This window comes from Colobus angolensis, unplaced genomic scaffold (assembly GCF_000951035.1).
Source record: "Colobus angolensis palliatus isolate OR3802 unplaced genomic scaffold, Cang.pa_1.0 Scaffold38, whole genome shotgun sequence".
Classification (NCBI taxonomy): Eukaryota; Metazoa; Chordata; class Mammalia; order Primates; family Cercopithecidae; genus Colobus; species Colobus angolensis.
This window is the reverse complement of record NW_012117154.1, coordinates 7,204,690-7,218,610: the sequence shown is the minus strand read 5'-3', so window position 1 is coordinate 7,218,610 and position 13,921 is coordinate 7,204,690. Positions and strand designations below refer to the sequence as shown.

General features: G+C 40.1%; 1 protein-coding gene across 1 annotated transcript in view; it reads left to right on the top strand.

Annotated features, from left to right (window-relative positions):
* Positions 1-13,921, top strand: part of HSF2BP (heat shock transcription factor 2 binding protein) — a 127,368-nt gene that overhangs the window by 27,767 nt on the left and 85,680 nt on the right. The window contains exon 6 of the mRNA XM_011954119.1: positions 2,012-2,144. Within this exon, the coding sequence (XP_011809509.1) occupies positions 2,012-2,144 (133 nt within the window). The remainder of the gene's footprint in view (positions 1-2,011; positions 2,145-13,921) is intronic.

Genomic DNA, 13,921 nt, shown 5'->3' with positions numbered 1-13,921 from the left:
GTTCAACTGTGTGTGTGTGTGTGAGAGAGATCGTGTGTGTGAGACTGTGAGCATGTGTGTGTGTGAGTGTGTGAGCGTGTGTGTGTGTGAGCGTGTGTGTGTGGTAGCGTGTGTGTGAGAGACTGGGAGCCTGTGTGTGACCATGTATGAGGGTGTGTGTGTGAGCTTGTGTGTGTGTGAACGTGTGTGTGTGGGTGTGTTTGTGGGAACGTATGTGTGTATGAGGGCGTGTGTGTGTATGTGGAGCGTGTATGTGTGTGAGGAGTGTGTGTGGGAGCATGTGTGTGAGCGTGTGTCTGTGTGGGAGCATGTGTGGGAGCACCTGTGTGTGTGTGGGGGAGCATGTGTATGTGTGTGACCGTGTGTGTGTGGTCGTGTGTGTGGGAGCATGTGTGTGGGAGTGTGTGGGCATGTGTGTGTGGGAGCGTGTATGTGTGGGAGCATTGTGTGGGGGAGCGTATGTGTGTTTGTGTGTGGGAGCATATGTGTGTGTGTGTGTGGGAGCATGTGTGGGTGGGTGGGAGTGTGTCGGGGAGCGTGTGTGTGGGTGCATGTGTGTGGGGGGAGCGTGTGTGTGTGTGAGCATGTGCACGCACATGTATGCATGCGTGCAGGCGTTTATCAGGGAACTTCATGGAAGGGGATACATTTGAAATGGGCCTTGATGAATAGGTGGAAATGGCAGAAAATGGGTGGGTTTGTTTTAGGACAGTAAGTACGTCAGTTGACACAGTGGAGAGTTAATGTAGTAGAGTAGTGGGGAGATAAAGCTTAGACGTAGGTTGGGGATGTGACTTTGGGACCTTGAATAGCGGGTTGATGATTCATCCCGTAGGTGGTAAGACTGGATTTTTTTTTCCCTAAGGGTTTTTCAGTAAAAGAGTGATAGGATAAGAGCAGAATTTTAGGAAGATTCACCTGACAGTGAGTAAGGATGGATTAGGAGGTGGGGTTGTGGCACATCGGGTCTAGACAGGGTGACTGATGAGGTGGTCATTCTAGCTGGTCTGGCTGGAGTAAGCTCGGCCCCCTGCAGGGGAGATGAGAAAGAAGGAGCATGTATGAGAGCCATGGCAGTTGAGGCAGATGTGATGGCCGGGCAGAGTGTGTACCTGGAGGGGACAAGAGGAGCCAAAAAAGATCGGTGTTTGACTCTGGGAGCACGGCGTGATCATGACTGGAAATGAAGGTGAAGGGGGTGTGTGTGGCAGGAAACCAGTGGGAAATTACTTACTGCTAATAGAAATAACAGTTGTGTTTGACTTTAGGTGGAAAGACTAAGTGTGTTTTTAAAAGTTTGTTGAGCTTTATTAGGTTTAATTTACATGCTGTAAGATTATAAATATACAATTTAGTGGTTTTTAGCAAATTTCTAGAGTTGCATTAACCATCTCCACAACCCAGTTTTAGATTATTTGATCATCCATGAAGTTTTCTTGTATCATTTGTAAATGCAAATATTTCCATTTTTTAAACTGGGTTAAAATGTGCATTGGTTTTAAAATTCTTCTTCAGAACTCTAGCACCCCAAAGGAAGTATCACAAAGGTTCAAACCTGGAAATGCTTTTTGCCAAGTGATGAAGATTTAAACTACCAGAGGAGCCAGTCTTTATCTCTTTTACATGTTTCCATTAAGATTTTGTTTTTGAAAAAAATTATGCTCAAGGTTTGAACACCTCTGGTTTAATGCCCAGAACAAATAGCATGTTTTTCGAGTATATTTTTAATTACATTTTGAGTGAATTCTTCCCGTTTTCTTTCATCGTTACGTACGTTTGTCCTGTTTCATGTATCTGTGTATGAAGAGCCCACCGATCTTCAGGGTAGTTTTTGTTGCTCCTGCATGCCTCAAGCTGCTTTCTCTGTTCTTTTAATGGGAACTTTTAATGAGGGAATAGATTTTATAATATTCTGTAATTAAAAATAGAATCTTCTGTATCCTGAACTTTTAAAATGTTTTCACACTAGTGTCTGTAGAAGGATATGACACTTTGATTTCCAAACTTTCAGGATAAAGCTCTGAAGTTTTTCAGCATCACTGGTCAAACAATGGAGAGTTTTGTGAAGTCACTGGATGGTGATACCAAGGAGCTCGATTCAGATGAAAATCAGTTTGTTTTTGCTCTGGCTGGAATTGTAACAAGTAAGTGCAAGCATACCTTGGAGATACTGCATGTTTGGTTCCAGACCACTGCAATAAAGGAAATATTGCAATAACAAACGAGTCACATGAATTGTTTTGTTTTCCCAGTGTATATACAAATTATGTTTATACTGTAGTCTGTTATATGTACAATAGCATTATGTCTAATAAACAATGTACAAACTTTAATTAGAAAATTCTTTGTTGCTGAAAATGCTAATGATCATCTGAGCCTTCAGCAAGTTACAAGTTTTTGCTGGTGGAGGGTCTTGCCGTGATATTGGTGACTGCTAACTGATCAAGGTGGTAGTTACTGAAGGTTGGGGTGGCTGTGGAAATTTCTTAAAATGAGGCAACAATGAAGTTTGCCACATCGATTAACTCTTCCTTTCATATAAGATTTCTATGTCATGTGTGATGCTATTTGATAGCATTTTTTCCACAGCAGAACATCTTTCAAAATTGGAGTCAGCCCTCTCAAACTTGTCAATTAGGTTTATGTAATATTTTGAATCCTTTGTTCTCATTTTAATGATGTCTTAGCATCTTCACCAAGAGTAGATTCCAACTCAAGAAACCACTTTCTTTGTTCTTCCATAAGAAGCAGCTCATCCGTTGTTTCTGTCACCACGTCTGTAGTTACTTACTCCACTGAAGTCATGAACCCTTCAAAGTCATCCATGAGGATTGAAATCAACTTCTTGCAAACTCCTGTTAATGTTGTTATATTGACCTCCCATGAATCATGAATATTCTTTTTTTTTTTTTTCTGGTTTTTTGAGATGGAATTTTCACTCTTGTTGCCCAGGCTGGAGTGCAATGGTGCGATCTTGGCTCACTGCAACCTCTGCCTCCTTGTTTCAAGTGATTCTCCTGCCTCAGCCTCCTGAGTGGCTGAGATTACAGGCGTGTGCCACCGGGCCTGGCTAATTTTCTATTTTTAGTGGAGACGGGGCTTCTCCATGTTGGCCAGGCTGATCTCAAACTCCTGACCTTAGGTGATCCGCCCACCTTAGCCTGCCAAAGTGCTGGGATTACAGGCATGAGCCACTGCACCTGGCTGAATCATGAATATTCTTAATGGCATCTAGAATGGTGAATCTTTTTTAGAAGGTTTTCAGTTGACTTCATCCGGATCCATCAGAGGAATCACTGTCTGTGGCAGCTGTAGCCTTATGAAATGTAGTTCTTAAAAAAATAGGACTTGAAAGTTGAAATTTCTTTTTGATGTATGAGCTGAAGAATAGATCTTGTTTTAGCAGGGCGTGGAGTCAACATTACTCTCTTTGCACCTCTTCATCATGGCTCTGATTGACCAGGTGCATTATCAATGAACAGTAGTATTTGGAACGAAATCTTTTTTTCTGAGCAGTAGGTCTCAATAGTGGGCTTAAAATATTCAGAAAACCATGCTGTAAACAGGTGTGCTGTCATCCAGGCTTTGTTTTTCTATTTCTAGAGCATAGTCAAGAGTAGATTTAGCATAATTTTTAAGGGCTGTAGTATTTTCAGAATGGTTAAATGAGCACTGACTTTAAATGAGCATTGACTTCAATTAAAGTCACCAGCACCATTAGCCCCTAACAAGAGAGTCAGCCTGTCTTTTGATGCTTTAAAGTCAGGCATTGACTTTTCTCTGGCAGTGAAAGTCCTAGATGGCATCTTCTTGCAATAGAAAGCTATTTTGTCTACATTGAAAATCTCTTGTTTAGTGCAACCACCCTCGGCAATGATCTTAGCTAGATCTTCTGGATAACTTGCTGCAGCTTCTCCATCAGCACTTGCTGCTGCACGTTGTACCTTTATGTTATAGAGACAACTTTTTTCCTTAAACCTCATGAAGCAAGCTGTACTAGCTTTCAGCTTTTCTTCTGCAGCTTCCTCACCCCTGTCAGCCTTCATAGAATTGAAGAGCGTTAGGGCTTTTCTCTGGATTAGGCTTTGGCTTAAGGGATTTTTGATGATTTTTGATCTTCTATCTAGAATACTTGGGCTTTCTCCATATCAGCAATAAGGCTGTTTTGCTTTCTTATCATTCATGTGTTCACTGGAATAGAGCTTTTAATTTCTATTAAGAACTTTGCAATTACAGTCATAACTTGGCTGTTTAGTGCAAGAAGTCTAACTTTCAGCAGGTCTCAGCTTTGGCCATGCCTCCTTCACTCAGCTTAATCATTTCTAGCTTTTTCTTTCAGACGTGTACCTCTTTCTTTTGCTTGAACATTTAGAGGTCATTGTAGGGTTATTAACTGACCTAATTTCAATATTGTTGTGTCTCAGGGAATAGCAAGGTCCTAGGAGAGGGAGAGAGATGGGAATGGCCAGTCAATTGGAACAGTCAGAAGATTAGTAACATGTATTGATTAAATTTGCTGTCTTACGTGGGTGTGGTTCATGGTGCCCCAAAACAATTACAGTGGTAACATCAAAGATCACTGATCATGGATGACTATAACAGATGTAATAATAATGAAAAGTTTAAACTATTGGAAGAATTACCAAAATGTGGCACAGAGACATGAAGTAAGCACATACTGTTGGAAAAATGGCACCAACAGACTTGCTCAGAGCAGGGTTGCCACATTCCTTCAATTTGTAAAAAAACAGTGTCTGCAAAGCACAATAAAGTGAATGTAGTAAAATGAAGTGTGCCTGTAATCATTTTCAGCTGTAGTGACTGTTGTAGAGACTGGTGTTTACAGTCAGGGTTGAGAGTGTGTAAACATCTCTGGAGTGTTTTCAGATATTAACGCTGGGGAGCACCCTGGAGAATCTGATTCCATAGATCTGGGATAGGTACCAATAGGTTCCAGGTGTGTTTAGTTTGGAAAATCACCCCAGGTGATTCTGATAAATACCAGTTATTAAGAATGAATGATCTGAAGGAAACAGATGAGTTTGCGTGTTCTGCGTAGTTATGTACCTTGACAGAAAAAAACAACTAAGTTTAGCTGCTTTTATTCAGAATCATAATTTTACCGTCTAGCTAGCTAAAGTAAAAGCTGTAAACTAAGCTGAAACTGAGCTCTTTGCTATTGTTTTAGTATAATAATTATATAATCCCAAAAACCTAAATTGCTTCTTCAGTAAAATTCTCCTAAAAGATAATAAAGTAAACCTTTCCCTGAGAGTTATGATAAAATTCCGTATCAGAACTGTCATAAGGGATAAAGTCCAGGGACTAAATAATTTCTTAGTATAGGGGCCAGGCACGGTGGCTCATGCCTGTAATCCCAGCATTTGGGGAGGCTTGAGGTGAGTGGATCACTTGAAGTCGCGAGGAGTTCGGGACCAGCCTGGCCAACATGGGGAAACCCCATCTCTACTAAAAATACAAAAACATTAGCCAGGCGTGGTGGTGGGCACCTGTAATCTGAGCTACCCGGGAGGCCAAGGCAGGAGAATCGCTTGAACCTGGGAGGTGGAGGTTGTAGTGAGCTGAGATCGCGCCACTGCACTCCAGCCTGGGTGACAGAGCACAACTCCGTCTCAAAAAAAAAAAAAAAAAAATTGGTATAGAAAGGTGGAATGTGCTAGTGAGTATTGAGACTCTTTGTTCTGAAGTCAGTGAAATGGTTCAATACATTGCTGTGACTTAGCCTTAAATAATGAGATTCAGAAAATAAGACTAAGTACAGTTTATTTGTGCACAGAGCTTGACAGTGGCCACTCAGAAACACCAACTTCAAACCAATGGGGTCAGGGTTCCAAGGTGAAGATTTCACTGATAACAGGCAGAGACAGAGAAGTTCCAGCAGGATTAGAACATTTTCCATACAAGACTAGTGTGTGTGCCACAGTGATTTGACTGTTTACAGATTGCTACATTCCAAGGAGGGTTATCTGAGGAAGTCTTATCTCCAGCAGTGTGGTCTTAATTATTTACAGGAAAGAAAAAGACAGAATTTGCAGCTGCATAGCTACATTCCTCACAAGGGTTGAGATAATTTAAAGTCCCAACAGCTTTAAGTTTGAATTATTTAATTTCAGACTTTTTTTTTTACATTGATCTTTAATCTCTGCTTTATTATTATTTTCCCATGCTGTTCTTAAGAAAATTCTCTGCTGTTAAAGAGAGAGAAAATTTTATTTTCCTTATGGTATTATCCTTCTTTTATTGAAATCCTAATGGGGCAGGTCCTGTGTAGACATTTGTTTCTTAATCCCTTAAAACTTGATGATAGTTCTTGCGGGGTGGCTGCTGAGATTGTGATGTTTTCTGGCTCTTACTCCAGTGCAGGGCAGCATTCTGCACGTTCATCTTGGCACCTACAGTTGTAGCAGGCTTGCATTGCCCTCCCTGTAAAAAAAATTGTTTGAAGGTTGTCTTTTAACAGAAGGCATTTGCAAATTTAATGCTTTGCGTTTTCTTCTCTTTGCAAGTGACCCCAAAGGCTTATGACCTATGCGACTTGTCGTTTTGCTGGTTGTGAGTTTGAGCTGCCTGAATTGCTGGCTGGCGTGCTGGTGAGGCGGTGGGCTGAGCGTGAAGCTGCTCTGTTGCCCAGCATTCAAGCTCAGCGTGGCTTTGTTTTCCTGTGCTTGTGGTGGTTTACATAGGAACTCTTATGAAGAGTTGGATAGTGGGCACTTGTATTTGCGCGTTAATGAATTTGACTGGGAAGAATGTTTTATTAAAGTGCTGATTTGCAGAGGCCTTGGGGGCTTATGAGTCTCAAATACCAAGACTATTCTGTGGGGGTAGGTAATAGAGACCATGGGTTAGCTGTCAAATGGATTCTTTTCCTTCTAAAACAAATGTTCTTTTTAAAATTTTACATACAGTGAATTCATTCTTTAGTTTTTTTTTTTTTTAAACCTTTTTGCAGTTCTATAAATTTCTACGAAAGTGTACAGTCATTTACCTACCACAATTAGGTTATGGAACTCCTATTCCTTCCCCCAGACTGCCTGCACCCCATCCCTCTGTAGTCCAGGTCTCCACTCATCACCAGCCCAAGGCAACCACTGATTTTGTGATTTGTTCAGTATTTTAGCTGGATTTTTTTTTTTTCTACCTTGTATGGTGTCCAGCATATGCCCCAGGTGAGCAAGTGCTTGCTTCATGTATCTGCTTGGAGGCTGCTGCCTTTCCTCATTTTTCAGATTGGTTGGCTTGTGTCCAGCCTTAGCTCTCTAGTGTATTCAAGAAAACCTGTGATTTTGGTAAATTATCTCTCCCTCTGCCCCCAGAAAGAATGGGGTAGCTGTCACCAGTTTTCTGTGTCCTAAGCTAAAGCTGGAAATCAGGAATTTATGTAAACTTGAAATTGTTAAATTTTCACCCAACTGTAGTCACTGTTGTTTGGTGACAGGTTAGTGTAGTGCGAAGGAGGTTTGGCCCAGCAGATTTGCTTCCTAGGATGTCAGTTCTCTGGACATCTGCAGGGTGGAATAGTAACATCTGCTCTAATTACTTTACATATTGTGAATCTTCTACTGAATCGTGATAAACGATAGCACATAGACAGTAGTGTGATTGTTTCCAGTAACTTGGATAAGAGGGCAAATGAAGAGCATGAAAGGGATGGAAATCTTCACAGTCCTGTGAAGATTAACTGCTTAACTTGCTAGTGAAAACTTTTCTAAATGGTTTTTCTGTTTTTCAGGGATTTGAAAATCATGATTGTATTCCTTGTCTGTGGTTTATGTATTCAAATAATATTAGATAATAACTGCAGCATCAAAATTACTTTTTGATGATTGATACTTTGGGGGCAGGACTGGATCCAGCTTAGTCTTCCAGGGACCTTCCTAGTTACAAAGTTACCAGCAGAGCACCTTTGTGTCAGTGACCATGGCTGTTCTTGATCTGCCAGTCCTTCCTCCTCCACACACTCACACCAACACATGGAGGTATGTGGTGTGCAGAAAAGGCCAGGTGGGGCTTGAGGCCCCGTGTCCACTGCTGCTTCTGCCACTGACTAACCCTGTATTCTTGAATATATGACCTTCGGTTTTTGTCTTCTGAGAAGAGTCTGACACTAGATGACAATTATGGTATCCCAGTCCTAGAACTGTGTGACTCTGCCTGTGGAAGAAGAAGGTGCCAGTTTCAAGGTAGTTCAGGCAAGCTGGGCACGGTGGTACATGCCTTTAGTCCCAGATACTCAGGAGGCTGAGGCGGGAGGACCATTGAGCCCAGGAGTTCAGTCCTGCCTTGAGCTGTGATTGCACCTGAATTCCAGCCTGGGCAACAGAGTGAGACCCTGTCTCTTAACAATAACAACAAAGTAGTTTAGGTAAAGATGTAGAAGACTCCATCTGGACTCTTTTGGGCTTTGCTCCAGTTATTCGTGTATGTCCATAGAATCTTTTCCTCGTAGGGATTCTGGGACCGTAGTTAAATCTTCGGTTATTTCTTGAATCATACGTAGTGTGGGCAAATTAACGTTCAGATCAGCTATACTTTGTGTATTTGAGAATTTTCTGTAATTTCTTAAAATCATCTTTCTGTAGTACTGTTTATCTGCAAATTCCATTTGCAAAATAAATTTGTATCTATTAAATGTTGCAGGGGTTGTGTCCCAGAGAAGGAAGAAATATTCTTCTAATAATGGCCCAGAGTAACAGTTACAGGTTGGGAGAGATGAGAGGTGCTGGGAATCTTCCTTTTTTGAGAGTGCAATATTTTTGAGGGAGAAATTCTGAACAAATTGGAAGCGCAGGGACTATGCTTGTAGATAAGCTGTAGGAATGATGAAACTTTTGTAAGGAGCTGTTTTCTTCATGGTGGATCAACAGGTCATAGAATTTGGCTAAAAGTGAAGCTGTGTCACTGTTTGCTTACCATTGATTTTTCTATGACTGGCCTTCCTACCATTGGCCACTCCACAGTGGAACCTTACCTAAGCTGGTGGAGGCAGGTTTTGTAGGCAAAGGCATTGGCAGGGTTTAAGGAAGGTGGGACTGCCTCCCTGGGAGTCGCTAGGCCACTATAGACTAACAGCAGCAAATGGAGGACAGTAGGTTCAGTTCTCTCACATAGCCCTCAGGTTATAGGGGCTTCTCTCTAGTCTGACTTTTTGTCATAGAAGCCAGATCACCCACAGTAGGAAAGAAACGGAATTCTAGGAGCCATTGTCCAGCAGAACTGGGCCGGCCTTCCAGCTCTGAGGAGGTTTCCGCAGAGCACAGAGGCAGAGTTCCCAGATTGGGATTACCCACAGCCCTTGGTCCTGTCTCCCATCCCTGACAGGCAAGTGATTCAATTGGTAAGAAATTTACCACCACCAGCCCAGGCAAATGCAAAGAAACAAAAACCAAACAATAAAACAGGTCGTAATATTAATGTTGGAGGAAGTTTACATAGTTGCTCATGTTTCTTTGAAAGACTGCAAGCGCAGCGTTAGTGTTGCAGATAAAAGATTTATAGAAAATGGGTCTAGGATGAATAATAGGGACTTGTAGTCTGTTGAGCATGAAAATTGTGTCCCCGTTATTATTATTATTCTACTTTTTAGTGGCTTGAGATGTGATTCCCATACCACACAGTTCACCAATTTAAAGTGACAAATTCAATGACTTTTAGTACATTCATATAGTGCATTCATCACTACAGTCAATTTTTAAAAATTTCTTCACCCTAGAAATTGCCCCCACCAATCCTGGCATCTCCCCAGCACTGGGCAACCACCAGTCTACTTTCTATGTGTATGGATTTGCCTGTTCCGGACATTTCATGTAAATGGAATCATAATATGTAGTCCTTCTGGTCTTTCGTGTGCGGCTTGTTTTGCTTAGCATGATGTTTTCTTTTTTTTTTTTTTTGAGACGGAGTCTCGCTCTGTCGCCCAGGCTGGAGTGCGGTGGCCGGATCTCGGCTCACTGCAAGCTCTGCCTCCCAGGTGGCTGGGACTACAGGCGCCTGACACCTTGCCTGGCTAGTTTTTTTTGTACTTTTTAGTAGAGACGGGGTTTCACCGTGTTAGCCAGGATGGTCTCGATCTCCTGACCTCGTGATCCGCCCGCCTCGGCCTCCCAAAGTGCTGGGATTACAGGCTTGAGCCACCGTGCCCGGCCTAGCATGATGTTTTCATGTTTCGTTCATGCTGCGGCATGTGTCAGTGCTCGCTTCCCTCTCCTGACTGAATCCTATTACATTGTAGGATCCACCACACTGTCCATTCATCAGTTGGTAGACATATGTGTTGTTTCCACTTTTTGGCTATTATGAATAATGATGTTATAGGCATTTGTGTACACATTTTGTGTTGACATATGTTTTCCTTTCTTTTGAATATATGGCCAGGAGGGAAATTGTTGGGTCATATGGTAGGACTTTAACTGTTCAATAAACTGTCAGAATTTTTTTCCACAGCGGCCGCACCGTTTTACATTTCCACCAACAATGTGTGAGGGCTCCAGTTTCTCCATATTCTTGCTAACACTTTTTATCATCTGTCCTTTTGATTATAGCCATTCTAATAGATGTAAGGTGGTATCTTGTTGTGGCTTTGATTTGCATATCCATGGTAGCTAGTGATGTTGAGAACGTCTTCTCATGTGCTTATGGCTACTTGTATATATTCTTTGGATAAATGTCTATTCCAAGTCCATTGCCTATTTTTTTCGTTAAAAAAAATAGATGTATGTATTTTGGGGGTACATGCGATAAGTTGATACATTCATATAATGTATAAAGATCAAATCAGGATAATTGGTATATCCATTCCCTTAAATATTTATCCTCTCTTTATGCTAGGAACATTTGAATTATTCTCTTCTAGCTATTTTGAAATGTGCATTAGTTGTTGTTAACTATAATCACCCTACAGATATGTTGAACACTAGGTCTTATTTCTTTATCTGTTTATTTGTACCAGTTAATCAGCCTCTCTTCATCCCCTTCCCAGCCACCCTTCCTGGCTTCTGGTAGCTCCCATTCTACTCTCTGTCTTCGTGAGATCTACTTTTTTAGCTCCCATATATGAGTGAGAACATGTGGTATTTGTCTTTCTGGGCCTGGCTTATTTCACTTAACATAATGACCTCCAGTTTTGTTCACCTTGCTACAAATGACATGATTGTGTTATTTTTTGTGGCTGAAGAGTACTCCACTATATGTGTGTTTTCCGTATTTTCTTTACCCATTCATGCATGGATGGACACTGAGGTTGGACCCATGTGTTGGTCATTGTGAATAGTGCTGCAGTACACATGGAAATGCAGATATCTCTTCAATATATTCATTTCCTTTCTTTTGGATATAAACCCAGTAGTAGAATTGCTAGATCATGTGGTAGTCCTATTTTTAGTTTCTCGAGGAACCTCCATACAGTTTTCCATAGTGGCTGTATTAAATTTACATTCCCACCAATAATGTATGAGGGTTCCTCTTTCTCCACATCCTCACTAGCATTCATTCTCTGTCTTTTTGATACAAGCCTTTTTAACTGAGGTGAGATTATATCTCATTGTGGTTTTGATTTGCATTTCTCTGATGATTAATGATCTTGAGCATGTTTTCATTTACCTGTTGGCCATTTGTATGACTTCTTTTGAGAAATGTCTGTCAGATCTTTTGCCCATTTTTTATTTGGATTGTTTGTTCTTTGCTATTGAGTTGTCTGAGCTCTTTAATGTATTCTTGTTATTAATTCCTTGTCAGATGGATAGTTTGCAGATATTTTCCCCTATTCTATGGGTTGTCTGTTTCCCTTGTTGATTGTTTCCTTTGCTGTGCAGAGGCTTTTTAGGTTATGTAATCTCATTTGTCTGTTTTTGCTTTGGTCGCCTGTGCTTTTGAGGTCTTACACAAAAAAGTCCGTTGCCTAGACCAATGCTCTGGAATGTTTCTCAGGTGTTTTCTTTTAGTAGTTTTGTGATTCCAGGTCTTAAATTTAAGTCTTTAAACAATTTTGAGTTGATTTTTTTCATCTTTTTTTTTAACTTTAATTTTTTTTATTCTTCTAACACACCAAGCACAATTGAGCTGATTTTTGAGAGACAGGGGTCTAATTTTATTCCTCTGCATATGGTTACCCAGTTTTCCCAGCACCATTTATTGAAGAGACTATTCTTTCCCCATTGTCAAAAATGAATTGACTGTAAATGTGTGGATTTATATCTGGGTTCTCTATTCTGTTCCATTGGTCTGTGCGTCTGTTTCTGTGCTAGTACCATGCTGATGTGGTTATTATAGCTTTGTAGTATATTTTGAAGTCAGATAGTATGATGCCTCCAGCTTTGTTTTTTTTTTTATTGTTGAGGATTGTTTTGGCTGTTTGGGGTCTTTAGTGGTTCCATATAAATTTTAGGATTTTTTTTTTTCGGTTTCTGTGAAGAATTCATTGGTATTTTTATAGTGATTGCATTGAATCTGTAAGTTGTTTTGGGTCATATTGTCATTTTTTTCTTATTTATGTATTTATTTAATCAACCAATCAACTAGTCAGTCACAGAGATGGAGTCTCACTGTGTTGTCCAGGCTGGTCTTGAACTCTTTGGCCCAAGCAATCCTCCTGCCTCAGCCTCCCAAAGTGCTGGGTTTACAGACATGAGCCACCATGCCTGGTCAGTATTGTCATTTTAATAATATTAATTCTTCCAATCTGTGAGCATGGAATATCTTTCCATTTTTTTTGTGTGTGTTCCTTTCAATTTCTTCTGTCAGTGTTTTATAGTTTTCTTTGTATCAATCTTTCACTTTGGTTAAACTGCTTCCTAGGTATTATATATTCTTGATATCTATTGTAAATGGGATTGCTTTCTTGATTTCTTTTTCAGATTGTTTGCTGGAGTATATAAATGCTACTGATTTCTGCATGTTGATTTTCTACTGTGCAACTTTACTGAATTCGTTTATCAGTTCTAGTGTCTTTTTTTTGTGTGTGTGGTATTGAAGTTTTTCTAAATATAAGGTCATGTTGTTTGTGAATAAGGTTAGTTTGACTATTTCTGTTCCAGTTTGGGTGCTTTTTATTTCTTTTTCTTCCCTATTTGCTCTGGTCAAGATTTCTGGTATTATGCAGAGCAAAAGTGGTGAACGTGAGCATCCTTGTCTTGTTCCAAATCTTAGAGGAAAGGCTTTGAATTTTTCCCTGTTCAATATGATGTTAGCTTTAGGTTTGTCATGTATGTACTTTATTATATTGAGATATGTTCCTGCTATACCCAGTTTGTTGAGAGTTTTTATCATAAAAGAATGTTGAATTCTATCACATGTTTTTTCAGCATCTGCTGAGTGATCATATGGTTTTTGTTGTTGGTTCTTTAAATGTGATGTATCACATTTATGGTAAATATATTTGTTGAACCATCCTTGTATCTGTGGGATACATAGGATACATAAAAGATCGTTTAATGATGATCTTTTAAATGTGTTGTTAAATTAGGTTTGCTAGTATTTTGTTGAGGATTTTTGCATCTGTGCTCATCATTGATACTGGCCTGTATTTTCTTTTTTTGTTACGTCCTTGTCTGGTTTTCGTATCAGGGTAGCACTAGCCTTGTAGAGTGAGTTTGGAAGTATTCGCTCCTCTTCAAATGTTTTTGAATAGTTTGAGTAGAATTCGTGTTAATTCTCCTTTAAGGGTTTGGTAGAATTAAGCAGTGAAGCCATCAGGTCCTGGGCTTTTCTTTGCTGGGAGACTTTTTATTACAGCTTTGATCTTGTTACTCATTATTGATTTGTTGTGGCTTTCTATTTTTTTTTTTTTTATTATTCAATCTAGATAGGTTATATGTGCCCAGGAATTTAGTCATTTCTTTCAGGTTTTTCAGTTTGTTGGCCTATAGTATTTCCTAATAGTGTCTAATAATTCTTTTTTTTTTTT